At 44.0% G+C, this 14,439-nt stretch overlaps 1 protein-coding gene across 1 annotated transcript in view; it reads left to right on the top strand.

Moving 5' to 3' along the window:
* Positions 1–14,439, top strand: part of LOC122558864 (putative monocarboxylate transporter 5) — a 64,874-nt gene that overhangs the window by 35,498 nt on the left and 14,937 nt on the right. The window contains exons 2-3 of the mRNA XM_043707724.2: positions 3,638–3,770; positions 5,279–5,422. Coding sequence (XP_043563659.1) covers positions 3,638–3,770; positions 5,279–5,422 — 277 coding nt within the window. The remainder of the gene's footprint in view (positions 1–3,637; positions 3,771–5,278; positions 5,423–14,439) is intronic.

Here is a 14,439-nt window from a genome sequence, read left to right as displayed (position 1 = left end):
TGTAAGAGCAAAAAGAAATGAAAAAAAAAGATGCTTCACTTTGGTAAGATGGACAAGAGCCTTGTAAAATAATGGTAGAATTCTAAAGTGGGTGCAGTAATAGAGACCTGAGATAGATGTGCATAAATCATTAATGTGTCAGCACAGGCTGAGAAAGTGTGAGAAAGTGATCTAAGGCAGTGTTGTGAGTTATGGCGAGATGTGTGACAGAATCAGGTGCCAAGTCTGGCAAGACCTATCTCAGTGTTAGGATCATCTTGCTCCACTTTCTATGCTTTTTGCATGCACCAAAGTGAGATTCTGACAGGGCAGGGGGAAATGCCAATTGATGAGGAATTAACACTTGTTAGACACCTTGTTAACACCACAACTCACCTCATTAGTATTCACACTCCCATCTTCCCAAACTCGTCCAACAAGCAGGATAATGGGGAAACGCAACAAGGAAGTCAGAGCATGGCACTCAGTTTGCCACTTTGTCCAAACACTGTGCAGCAGCTGCTCAGAGTGCACTCCACAGGAATGTGTTGCCCATAGACAGTGGCAACCAGCACCTGCCATTGTGACCATCATAACCCCTCCCCAGTACATCGGCAAGCTGCTCTTAGGCATAGACTGCAGTTAGCATTGAGAAGGCTGCAGCAAAGACATTTTGTGTGCACAGATATGGAACTGACTCACAGAATGGATCAGTCTGCATTTCCAGTTGAGAGCGTGGTGCTGGAAAAGCACAATAGGTCAGGCAGCATCCAAGGAGCAGGAGAATCGACGTTTCCGGCAAAAGCCCTCCATAGGAATTCCTGACGAAGGGGTTTTACCCGAAATGTCGAATCTCTTGCTCCTCGGATGCTGCCTGACCTGCTATGCTTTTCCTGCACCACACTCTCAACTCTAATCTCCAGCATCTGCGGTCCTCACTTTTGCCCAGGCTGCATTTCCAGGCAGCTTTTTTGCTCTCTTAATGCAGTCTGGTGTATGCTGCTTGAACTAACAATAGGCCAGTACTCAGACCACATCATACCAACAGTGAAAATCATTTTATCTGTTAAAACAGCCTTAACTGTGTCCAAATTGCTGGCCAATTCCACCTTCTTGCCTCTATGGAAGATTTGAAAAAGTAGCCCTCATGACATCACAACTCTTTTTTCAGTACAAATACCACCTCCAACCTATTGCTACAAGCCTACAGCTATAGTAATGATAAACTGAAGGGAACAAAAAGCACTCTTAAACCAGCAATAAATATAAGAAAATAGAAAAAAATACTGCACCGCAGTACAGACCTTTATTCTGACCTTTTTAAAGAACATAAAGCTACATAAAAAATAGAAAGCAAATATCTGAGCATGAAATGGCAGTTCATTGGCATTCTGTCAGATATTCAGTGCTCTAAAGAAGGAATTAATCTCTACTTTGTGGATCAAGGCATATCTGAGAAGGGAAGATTGGGAGTCAAAATTCTTATTGCTTTGGTCAGGAAAAGGATAAAGTAGAATAAAATCAGGCAATGACCACAAAGACCCTGACAATTTTTTGCAGATTTTAAAAGTTCACTTTGAAGTTCAAATCGAATTCAGAATACACAGACTTGAGTTCATATTGTTTCAGTAACTACCATGTGAAACAACTGGCCAGTTCACAGGTGGGGAGTTAGCTAGAAGAGCTATGGAACTGATCACTGCCACAAAAGCCATTATACCCTTCAGCAAAATGCTTATAGGCAAACCCAAAACTAAGCTATCAACACACTGCTACAAGAAGGATGCAGGTTTGCATTATTGAGGCTGGTCAGTAACACCTACGAGTGCTTGATTCATCAACAACTATTGTAACTGACAACAGGAGCAGTAGAACATCCAAATCTTGCATTGGGTTAAAATGTGTAAAACAATCTGAATGCCCAGAGAAACCTAAATTGCAACACAATACCCCACTCCATCATGTCATGGAGTCATTGAGACATGCAGCATGGAAACAGATGCTTGGGTCTGACTAGTCCGCACGACCATATTTCTGCAAACTAAACTAGTCCCACCTGCCTGCATTTGGCCCATATCCCTCCAAACCTTTCCTATTCATGTACTTATCCAAATGTCTTTTGTAAGTTGTAACAGTACCTGCATCCACTACTTCCTGTGGCAGTTCATTCCACACACGAACCATCCTCTGCATAAAAAGGTTTCCCCTCTTATCCTTTTTGAAAATATACTCCCTAGTTTTGGATTCTCCATCCTAGGGAAAAGACCCTCGCTATTCAGTCATGATTTTATATACCTCTATAAAGTCACCCGCCAACTCTTACACTCCAGTGCGAAAATTCCTCGTCTATCCAGCCGCTCCATATAAATCAACCTGGTGAGGTGATCACCTCATGGTATTATTATTGGACTGTTAATCAAAAGACTCAGTAATGTCCTGGGTAAAATTTGAATCCAATAAATGTCTGGAATTGAGGGGCTAATGGCGAGTATGAATCCATTGTCAAAAAACCCTATCTGGGTCGCTGATGACCTTTATAGAAGGAAACTGCCATCCTTACCTGGTCTGGCCTACATGTTACTCCAGATCCACAGCAAATTGGTTGACTCTTAACTGCCCTCTGGGCAATTAGGGATGGGTAATAAGTGCTGCCTGGCCTGCATCACTCTCATGCTGTGAATGAATAAAGAAAAAAAGACCCTCCGTTCCTGGTAAATCTTTTCTGAACTCCTCTCCAAATTGATAATAACCTTCCTTTAATTGGGTGACAAGAACTGTACACAGTACTCAAGAAGTGGTCTCACCAACATCTTGTACACCCTTAATATGACTTCCCAACTCCTATACTTAAAGGTCTGAGCAATGAAGGTATGTGTGCTGAACGCCTTCTGAACCACTTGTTTATACGCGACACAAACTTCAAAGAATTATGTGCCAGAACTGCTAGGTGTCGCTCTGTTCTACAACACTACCTCTGGCCCTACTATTAATCATATACAACCTGCCCTTACTTGTTTTACTAAAATGTGATACCTCACATTTATCCATATAAACTTATCTGCCACTTCTCAGTCCATTGTCCCAATTGAACAAGATCTCTTTGTAAACCCTCCAACTAAATATTAGGAAACTGAAACCAGTCAAGCTCTGGAATTCCTGCCCCAATCCTCTCGCTAAATCTCTTTGACCAAGCTTTAGGCCACCCTAATATCTCGATGTGTGGCTTGGTGCGAAATTTTGTTTCATAATGCTCCTGAAAAGCACCTTAGGTTTTATGTAAGGCTCTATATAAATCCAAGTTGTTGTTATTATGAAGCAACTTGGGGTGTTAAAGGTTCTTTCTAAACAACATCTTGTTGGAGGTTGCAGTGGTTTTGTAATTCTAGTTGAGTAAATCATTTAATTTTATGGAAGCAACAATTTTGTGGAATGAAGCAACAATAACACTAGTGACAGTCAAAAGCAATGTTGCCCACAGCTGTGAAATAGTTTCGTAGCTTGTTGGTTCATCAATAAACTGTGCTGTATCGGATCCGGATTTACAATCATCCATTGATAACAGCATGTGACATTATTGCTTAGCTGTGCATTGCCATGAGGAAAGTACCAGCTTTGAGTTCTGAATGTAATTTTTGTTTAATCTCTTTGATTCATGTAGATCAATGTGTTGGCCATGGGAATACTGAAATCATTTGGGATCTTATCTGCAGCACTTCAGGAAACTTTTCAGGCATCTATGGAACAGATTGGCTGGATTGGATCGATTCTATCATGCGTGCGTTTAACTGCAGGTATTATGAAAATATAATTGATGGGCCAAATGGGCCTGTTTGCACACTGTAAGGATTCTATGAAAATAATGTATTCTTGCATGGTGTAGGAATATATGTAGCTATACAGCATATCAACAGTGTTACTGAGATTATCAATTAAGTTTAAATTCTACTGCAGTGGTGTTTGAACCCCTCTGCCCAGAGCATTAACCTAGCCCGCTAGACTGCTGTGAAGGATGCAGCAATATTTGTGCATTTGGAACACTTGCCAGTGCACTGCAATGTACCAACACGGGTGGTTAATATAATTGTAATTTAAGTCTGGCGTTCTGGAATAAGCTTTGTTGGGAATCACTCTCTCCTGCAGTGAAGCTATAACAACATCTCATTGTACAGAAGAGCAAAACAGTTAGCATCAGTATTAGTAGCTAGCCTAAAATTAACACACTGAGCTCCTTACACTCGTGGATAAAATGGTGGTTTAGGTTTGCAGTGATAATGTATTATTTTTCTCCCCTTTTCTGCCATTTTTCTTCCATCCTTCTAACTTACTTTGCCTTTATGGAGATCAGGGCATGGTGCTTAGTGTTATGGATCAGACCAGACCCCTCAAAATATTTTAAGAAGGTAGCCTGGACCATAACCTTTTCTTATTTGTAAAGGTAGATGTGAAGTGCTGTGTTCCAGATGTAATGCCACTGGTCAAACTGCTCATGGTTAAGAAAACACAATTTATTTAAACACTATAATTAAAATACAAGCAAAAGAAAGAGTCATTTTGAATAACTTAACCAAATAATAGATACCTATTGCTAATTAACTGTTCCAATGTAGTAACATCGCATAAACACACCCCTCAGCAAAAAGGTACATTCAGACACAGATTCTCAAATGCAGTTCTCCAATCCAGGAGGAAGAAACATCAAGAGAAAATTCAGATAGTGTAGCAGACAGGAGACATTCATTGAAGTTTCCAACTCGTTTTGAGACCCCAAAAGCTTCTGACTGCTTAAAGCTAAAAAAAACTAGTAATCAGGTCAACATCTCTACCCAACAACCTCTCTTCAAAAAAAAACAAGACATAATAACTTTTTAATGTGACAGCATCGTCACACTTAGATATCCTCAAATGATCTTCATTCAGTTGTACATTTGAGTGTCAGGAACTAGGTAGAGTGTTCCAAAAAGGTGTGGCATTAAAAGCTGCCTTGCCCACTGCATGAAGTGCAGTGATCACTGATCAGGTTTTAAATTCTCCAGCCCAGTGTCGCTCAGGCCAAGTGTAGATATGTATCTGAAAACCTGCTTACCCTTGCAGAGTATGGAATCTTAAATGTCTGTCTGACTCACCTCTTCACTGGAGCCATTGGTGGAATGAGAGAAGAGTCAATGTACAATTAATATTGAATGCTGCCAGTGGAAATAAATCTGAGTCGTTGGTAATGTAAGAGCAAAATGAGATCTTTCCCAGATATTTTCTCCCTTGACTAATTTTATTTTGGGATTTTGTTATGTTTCTGTACCAGGTCCAATTGCTTGTATATTCTGTGCAAAGATAGGTGAGAGGCAAACTGGGATTCTGGGGGCAGCCATGGTATCTACTGGATTGTTCATAAGTTCATTCGTTGACAGAATTGCCTTCCTCTATGTCACACTTGGCTTATTGGCAGGTAAGCGTTACCTTTACTAAAATATGCAGGAGAAAACCTCCTTTGTAGTAAGGCTTTAATAGCGGGAAGAACTCCGTCCCTTCATTTTCCAGTCTGACAGACTCCAGGGCAATGGGCCAAACCATTTCCCTCTGTGAAGAATGATTGGACAATATTAAGGATCCATTTGAATACTTGCTTTAAGTTAGGGGACAGGGACTCAGACTGGGAGACAAGACTCGGAATGACAGAGAGCTTATGGACAAGTTAATTGTTGTTTTAAGTCTGTCCAAGAGAAAGGCTGCAGTAGTGAGTATAGTGGATTCTTTCTTGATTATATGTTTTTGGAGATAAGTCTCTTGATTAAACTTAAAATATAAGCCATAGCTATTAACTTAAACTGGGGCAGTGTTTGTAGTGGAATAAGACGGTGTTATTTTCTGGGTCTGTAGATTGTGAAGGAGCAAAAATGGCCTTTGCAGTGATATGTACTTCTTTTCAGATGTAGGAGTTTAAAGAGAGTTTAAGGGTTACTGCGGATTATATCTGCCATAAATGCTGTTGAATGCGAACCTTATCAGAGCGAGTGGATCGGTTGGAGAGACAGATAGAAGCGATGAGGAATTTGCAACAGCAACAGTATGTGATGGATGGCAGTTATAGGAAGGGGGGAAAGTCTCAGATACAGTCACATAGATGGGTTAACTCCAGGAAGGGTGAGAGAGGTCGGCACCTAGGGAAGGAGTCTTTTGTGAATATACCCATTTCAAACAGGTATGCTGTTTTGGAAAATATAGGGGGTGATGGATTCTCAGGGGAACGTAGCACAAACAGCCAAGTTTCTGGTAGTGAGACTGGCTCAAATGCAACGAGCGGTACGTCGGCTTCCAAGAGATCAATTGTGTTAGGGGATTCTGTAGTCCGAGGTACAGACAGACATTTCTGTGGCCAGCAGAGAAAAAGCAGAATGGTGTGTTGTTTCCCTGGTGCCAGGATCAAGGATGTCTCAGAGAGGGTGCAGAATGTTCTCACGGGGGAGAGGGGCCAGCAGGAGGTCATTGTCCACGTTGGAACCAACGACATAGGAAGAGAAAAGGTTGAGATTCTGAAGGGAGATTACAGAGAGTTAGGCAGAAATTTAAAACGGAGGTCCTCAAGGGTAGTAATAACTGGATTACTCCCAGTGCTACGAGCTAGTGAGGGCAGGAATAGGAGGATAGAGCAGATGAATGCATGGCTGAGGAGCTGGTATATGGGAGAAGGATTCACATTTTTGGATCATTGGAATCTCTTTTGGGGTAGAAGTGATCTGTACAAGAAGGACGGATTGCACCTAAATTGGAAGGGGACTAATATACTGGCAAGGAAATTTGCTAGAGCTGCTTGGGAGGATTTAAACTAGTAAGGTGGGGGTGGGGGGTGGGGGGTGGGAGGAATCCCAGGGAGATAGTGAGGAAAGAGATCGATCTGAGATGGGTACAGCTGAGAACAGAAGTGAGGCAAACAGTCAGGGCAGGCAGGGACAAGGTAGGACTAATAAATTAAACTGCATTTATTTCAATACAAGGGGCCTAACAGGGAAGGCAGATGAACTCAGGGCATGGTTAGGAACATGGGACTGGGATATCATAGCAATTACGGAAACATGGCTCAGGGATGGACAGGACTGGCAGCTTAAGGTTCCAGGATACAAATGCTACAGGAAGGATAGAAAGGGAGGCAAGAGAGGAAGGGGAGTGGCATTTTTGATAAGGGATAGCATTACAGCTGTGCTGAGGGAGGATATTCCCAGAAATACATCCAGGGAAGTTATTTGGGTGGAACTGAGAAATAAGAAAGGGATGATCACCTTATTGGTATTGTATTATAGACCCCCCAATAGTCAGAGGGAAATTGAGAAACAAACTTGTAACGAGACCTCAGCTATCTGTAAGAATAATAGGGTAGTTATGGTAAGGGATTTTAACTTTCCAAACATAGACTGGGACTGCCATAGTATTAAAGGTTTAGATGGAGAGGAATTTCTTAAGTGTGTACAAGACAATTTTCTGATTCAGTATGTGGATGTACCTCCTAGAGAAGGTGCAAAACTTGATCTACTCTTGGGAAATAAGGCAGGGCAGGTGACTGAAGTGTCAATGGGGTAGCACGTTGGGGCCAGCGACCATAATTCTATTTGTTTTAAAATAGTGATGGAAAAGGATAGACCAGATCTAAAAGTTGAAGTTCTAAATTGGAGAAAGGCCAATTTTGACGGTATTAGGCAAGAACATTCGAAGGCTGATTGGGGGCAGATGTTCACAGGTAAAGGAACGGCTGGAAAAAGGGAAGCCTTCAGAAATGAGATAACAAGAATCCAGAGAAAGTATAGGAGAAAGTGAAGTCTGCAGATGCTGGAGATCAGAGCTGAAAATGTGTTGCTGGAAAAGCGCAGCAGGTCAGGCAGCATCCAGGGAACAGGAGAATCGACGTTTCGGGCATAAGCCCTTCTTCAGGAAGGGCTTATGCCCGAAACGTCGATTCTCTTGTTCCCTGGATGCTGCCTGACCTGCTGCGCTTTTCCAGCAACACATTTTCAGTCCAGAGAAAGTATATTCCTGTCAGGGTGAAAGGGAAGGCTGGTAGGTATGGGGAATGCTGGATGACTAAAGAAATTGAGGGATTGGTTAAGAAAAAGAAGGAAGCATATGTCAGGTATAGACAGGATAGATCAAGTGAATCCTTAGAAGAGTATAAAGGAAGTAGGAATATACTTAAGAGGGAAATCAGGAGGGCAAAACGGGGACATGAGATAGATTTGACAAATAGAATTAAGGAGAATACAAAGGGTTTTTACAAATATATTAAGGACAAAAGGGTAACTAGGGAGAGAATAGGGCCCCTAAAAGATTAGCAAGGTGGACTTTGTGTGGAGCCACAGAAAATGGGGGAGATACTAAATGAATATTTTGCATCAGTATTTACTGTGGAAAAGGATATGGAAGATATAGACTGTAGGGAAATAGATGGTGACATCTTGCAAAATGTCAAGATTACAGAGGACGAAACGGTTAAAAGTGGATAAATCCCCAGGATCTGATCAGGTGTACCCTAGAACTCTGTGGGAAGCTAGAGAAGTGATTGCTGGGCCTCTTGCTGAGATATTTGTATCATCGATAGTCACAGGTGAGGTGCCGGAAGACTGGAGCTTGGCAAATGTGGTGCCACTGTTTAAGAAGGGCGGTAAAGACAAGCCAGGGAACTATAGACCGGTGAGCCTGACGTCAGTGGTGGGCAAGTTGTTGGAGGGAATCCTGAGGGACAGGATGTACATGTATTTAGAAATGGGTGACCAAATCAACACCGACATCTACTACAAACCGACCGACTCCCACAGCTACCTGGACTACACCTCCTCCCACCCTGCCCCCTGTAAAAACGCCATCCCATTCTCCCAATTCCTGCTCCCAGGAGGACCAGTTCCAAAACCGTACAACCCAGATGGCCTCCTTCTTCAAGGACCGCAATTTCCCCCCCAACGTGGTCGACGATGCCCTCCACCGTATCTCTTCCACTTCCCGCTCCTCCACCCTTGAGCCCCGCCCCTCCAACCGCCACCAGGACAGAACCCCACTGGTCCTCACCTACCACCCCACCAACCTCCATGTACAACGTATCATCCGCCGTCATTTCCGCCACCTCCAAACGGACCCCACCACCAGGGATATATTTCCCTCCCCTCCCCTATCAGCGTTCCGTAAAGACCATTCCCTCCGTGACTCCCTCGTCAGATCCACACCCCCCACCAACCCAACCTCCACTCCCGGCACCTTCCCCTACAACCGCAGGAGGTGTAAGACTTGCGCCCACACCTCCCCCCTCACTTCCCTCCAAGGCCCCAAAGGAAACTTCCATATCCGCCAGAAATTCACCTGCACCTCCACACACATTATCTATTGCATCCACTGCACCCGATGTGGCCTCCTCTATATTGGGGAGACAGGCCGCCTACTTGCAGAGCGCTTCAGAGAACACCTCTGGGACACCCGGACCAACCAACCCAACCACGCTATGGCCCAACACTTCAACTCCCCCTCCCACTCCACCAAGGATATGCAGGTCTTTGGACTCCTCCACTGCCAGACCACAACAACACGACGGTTGGAGGAAGAGCGCCTCATCTTCCGCCTGGGAACCCTCCAACCACAAGGGATGAACTCGGATTTCACCAGTTTCCTCATTTCCCCTCCCCCCACCTTGTCTCAGTTCAATCCCTCGAACTCAGCACCGCCTTCCTAACCTACAATCTTTTTCCTGACCTCTCCGCCCCCACCCCAGTCTGACCTATCACCCTCACCTTGACCTCTTTCCACTTATCACATTTCCGACGCCCCTCCCCCAGGTCCCTCCTCCCTACCTTTTATCTTAGCCTGCTGAACACACTTTCCTCATTCCTGATGAAGGGCTTATGCCCGAAACGTCGATTCTCCTGTTCCTTGGATGCTGCCTGACCTGCTGTGCTTTACCAGCAACACATTTTCAGCTCTGATCTCCAGCATCTGCAGACCTCACTTTCTCCTCATGTATTTAGAAAGGCAAGGACTGATTAGGGATAGTCAACATGCAAGGTTTGTGAAGGTTTGTAGCTCAGGTTGAGGTTTGCTCGCTGAGCTGTAGGTTTGATATCCACACGTTTCATTACCTGGATAGGTAACATCATCAGTGGTGACCTCCAAGTGAAGCGAAACCTACACTCTAAACCTCAACCTGAGCTACAAATCTTCACAAACCTTACATGTTGACTATCCCTAATCAGTCCTTGCCTTTCCAAATACATGTACATCCTGTCCCTCAGGATTCCCTCCAACAACAGCTCAACGAGCAAACCTACACCCTATAGTCAACATGGCTTTGTGCGTGGAAAATCATGTCTCACAAACTTGATTGAGTTTTTTGAAGAAGTAACAAAGAAGATTGATAAGGGCAGAGCAATTGATGTGATCTATATGGAATTCAGTAAGGCGTTCGACAAGGTTCCCCATGGGAGACTGATTAGCAAGGTTAGATCTCTTGGAATACAGGGAGAACTAGCCATTTGGAAACAGAACTGGCTCAAAGGTAGGAGACAGAGGGTGATGGTGGAGGGTTGTTTTTCAGACTGGAGGCCTGCGACCAATGGAGTGAAAACGTTGGCCCTTAGGTCTCTTTTATATCTTTCCCCTCTCACCCTAAACTTATGCCCTCTCGTTCTGGACTCCCTGACCCCAGGGAAAAGACTTTGTCTATTTATCCTATCCATGCCCCTCATAATTTTGTAAACCTCTATAAGGTCACCCCTCTGCCTCTGACGCTCCAGGGAAAACAGCCACAGCCTGTTCAGCCTCTCCCTGTAGCTCAAATCCTCCAACCCTGGCAACATCCGTGTAAATCTTTTCTGAACCCTTTCAAGTTTCACAACATCTTTCCGACTGGAAGGAGACCAGAATTGCATGCAATATTCCAACTGTGGCCTAACCAATGTTCTGTACAGCCGCAACATGATCTCCCAACTCCTGTACTCAATACTCTGACCAATAAAGGAAAGCATACCAAACGCCTTCTTCACTATCCTATCTATCTGCGACTCCACTTTCAAGGAGCTATGAACCTGTACTCCAAGGTCTCTTTGTTCAGCAACACTCCCTAGGACCTTACCATTAAGTGCATAGATCCTGCTAAGATTTGCTTTCCCAAAATGTAGCACCTCGCATTTATCTGAATTAAACTCCATCTGCCACTTCTCTGCCCATTGGCCCATCATAAGACCATAAGACCATAAGACATAGGAGTGGAAGTAAGGCCATTCGGCCCATCGAGTCCACTCCGCCATTCAATCATGGCTGATGCGCATTTCAGCTCCACTTACCAGCATTCTCCCCGTAGCCCTTAGATTCTTGTTGTCTAGAGGAATTATCAATCTCGGCCTTGAAGACATTTAGCGTCCCGGCTTCCACTGCACTCCGTGGCAATGAATGCCACAGGCCCACCACTCTCTGGCTGAAGAAATGTCTCCGCATTTCTGTTCTGAAATGACCCCCTCTAATTCTAAGGCTGTGTCCACGGGTCCTAGTCTCCTCGTCTAACTGAAACAATTTCCTAGCATCCACCTTTTCCAAGCCATGTATTATTTTGTACGTCTCTATTAAGTCTCCCCTTAATCTTCTAAACTCCAACGAATACAATCCCAGTATCCTCAGCCGTTCCTCATATGTTAGACCTGTCATTCCAGGGATCATCCGTGTGAATCTCCGCTGGACACGTTCCAGTGCCAGTATGTCCTTCCTGAGGTGTGGGGACCAAAACTGGACACAGTACTCCAAATGGGGCCTAACTAGAGCTTTATAAAGTCTTAGTAGTACATCTCTGCTTTTATATTCCAACCCTCTTGAGATAAGAGACAACATTGCATTCGCTTTCTTAATCACGGACTCAACCTGCATGTTTGCCTTTAGACAATCCTCGACTAGCACTCCCAGATCCCTTTGTGCTTTGGCTTTATTAATTTTCTCACCATTTAGAAAGTAGTCTATGCTTTTATTCTTTTTGCCAAAGTGCAAGACCTCGCACTTGCTCACGTTAAATTCCATCAGCCATTTCCTGGACCACTCTCCCAACCTGTCTAGATCCTTCTGTAGCCTCCCCACTTCCTCAGTACTACCTGCCTGTCCACCTAACTTCGTATCATCGGCAAACTTCGCTAGAATGCCCCCGGTTCCGTCATCCAAATCATTAATATATAATGCGAACAGCTGTGGCCCCAGCACCGAACCCTGCGGGACACCGCTCGTCACCGGCTGCCATTCTGAAAAAGAACCTTTTATCCCAACTCTCTGCCTTCTGTTAGACAGCCAATCCTCAATCCATCCCAGCAGCTCACATCGAACACCATGGGCCCTCACCTTGCTCAGCAGCCTCCCGTGTGGCACCTTATCAAAGGCCTTTTGAAAGTCTAGATAGACCACATCCACTGGGTTTCCCTGGTCTAACCTACTTGTTTCCTCTTCAAAAAATTCCAACAGGTTTGTCAGGCATGACCTCCCTTTACTAAATCCATGTTGACTTGTTCTAATCAGACTCTGCTCTTCCAAGAATTTAGAAACCTCATCCTTAATGATGGATTCTAGAATTTTACCAACAACCGAGGTTAAGCTGATTGGCCTATAATTTTCCATCTTTTGCTTTGATCCTTTCTTGAACAAGGGGGTTACAACAGCCATCTTCCAATCATCCGGGACCTTTCCTGACTCCACTCAGCCCCGTGACACCCTTTAATTTTTGGGATATTACTCATGTCTTCCACTGTGAATACTGACGCAAAGTACTTGTTAAGTTCTCCTGCTATTTCCTTATCTCCCATCACTAGGCTTCCTGCATCAGTTTGAAGTGGCCCAATGTCTACTTTTGCCTGTCGTTTGTTTCTTATGTACTGAAAGAAACTTTTACTATTATTTCTAATATTACTGGCTAGCCTACCTTCATATTTGATCCTCTCCTTTCTTATTACACTCTTTGTTATCCTCTGTTTGCTTTTGTATCCTTCCCAATCTTCTGATTTCCCACTGTTCTTAGCCGCTTTATAGGATCTCTCTTTTTCTTTAATACATTTCCTGACTTCCTTTGTCAGCCAAGGTTGTCTAATCCCTCCCCGGTTAATCTTTCTTTTCTTGGGAATGAACCTCTGTACAGTGTCCTCAATTATACCTACAAACTCCTGCCATTTTTGCTCTACTGTCTTCCCGGTTAGCCTCTGCTTCCAGTCTATTTTAGTCAGTTCCTCTCTCATGCCCTCATAATTACCTTTATTCAACTGTAACACCATTACATCCGATTTTGCCTTCTCCCTTTCAAACTCCAGACTGAACTCTATCATATTATGGTCGCTACTTTCTAAGGATTCCCTTACTTTAAGATCTTTTATAGAGTCTGGTTCATTGCAAAGCACTAGGTCCAGAATAGCCTGCTCTCTTGTCGGCTCCATGACAAGCTGTTCCAAAAAGCCATCCTGTAAGCATTCCATGAATTCCCTTTCTTTAGATCCACTAACAACATTATTTACCCAGTCCACCTGCATATTGAAGTCTCCCATGATCAATGTAACCTTGCCTTTCTGACATGCCTTCTCTATTTCCCGGTACATGTTGCGTCCCTGGTCCTGACCACTGTTAGGAGGTCTATACACAACTCCAATTATGTTTTTTTTGCCTTTGTGGTTCCTCAATTCCACCCACACAGACTCCACATCATCTGACACTATGTCATTCAATACCATAGATTTAATTTTGTTCTTAACTAACAAGACAACCCCACCCCCTCTGCCCACCTCTCGGTCTTTTCGATAAGTTGAAAAACCATGGAGGTTTAACTGCCAGTCCTGACCCCCCTGTAACCAAGTCTCTGTGATGCCTACTACATCATAATCATTCACTATTATCTGTGCCATTAGTTCATCGGCTTTGTTATGAATGCTACGAGCATTCAGGTAAAGTGCCTTAATGCTAACTTCCTTATCATTAGAGATGTTGGAAGTCATATGTCCTAAGTTATCCTTGCTTTTTACTGCAGTCTCAGTCTGCCTCAATTTTAAATCCGCCTGGAAACATGCTATCCTGCTGCTTATCTTGCCATTTACCTCCATACTCCCTGTCGCTTTCACTTTCCCTTCCCCCCAACTCAGAAGTTTAAAGTCCTACTGACCACCCTATTTATCCTCTTCGCTAGAACATTGGTACCTGATCGGTTCAGGTGGAGACCGTCCCAACGGTACAGATCCCCCCTGTTCCAAAACTGATGCCAATGCCCCATGAAGTGGAATCCCTCTTTCCCACACCAATCCCTTAGCCACGTGTTTACTTGCCTAATTTTCTTGTCCCTATGCCAATTGGCACGTGGCTCGGGCAGTAATCCGGAGATTATGACCCTTGAGGACCTGTACTTCAATTTCCTGCCTAGTGCTCGATAATCCCTAAACAGGTCCTCCACCCTAGTCTTGCCTATGTTGTTGGTACCAACGTGGACCACAA

The sequence above is a fragment of the Chiloscyllium plagiosum genome, unplaced genomic scaffold (genome assembly GCF_037043375.1).
Source record: "Chiloscyllium plagiosum isolate Xiang-an unplaced genomic scaffold, Cpla_swu_hap1 HiC_scaffold_14, whole genome shotgun sequence".
NCBI classification, from domain to species: Eukaryota; Metazoa; Chordata; class Chondrichthyes; order Orectolobiformes; family Hemiscylliidae; genus Chiloscyllium; species Chiloscyllium plagiosum.
Note: the sequence above shows the minus strand (reverse complement) of the source record. Positions and strands in the feature narration are given on the sequence as shown.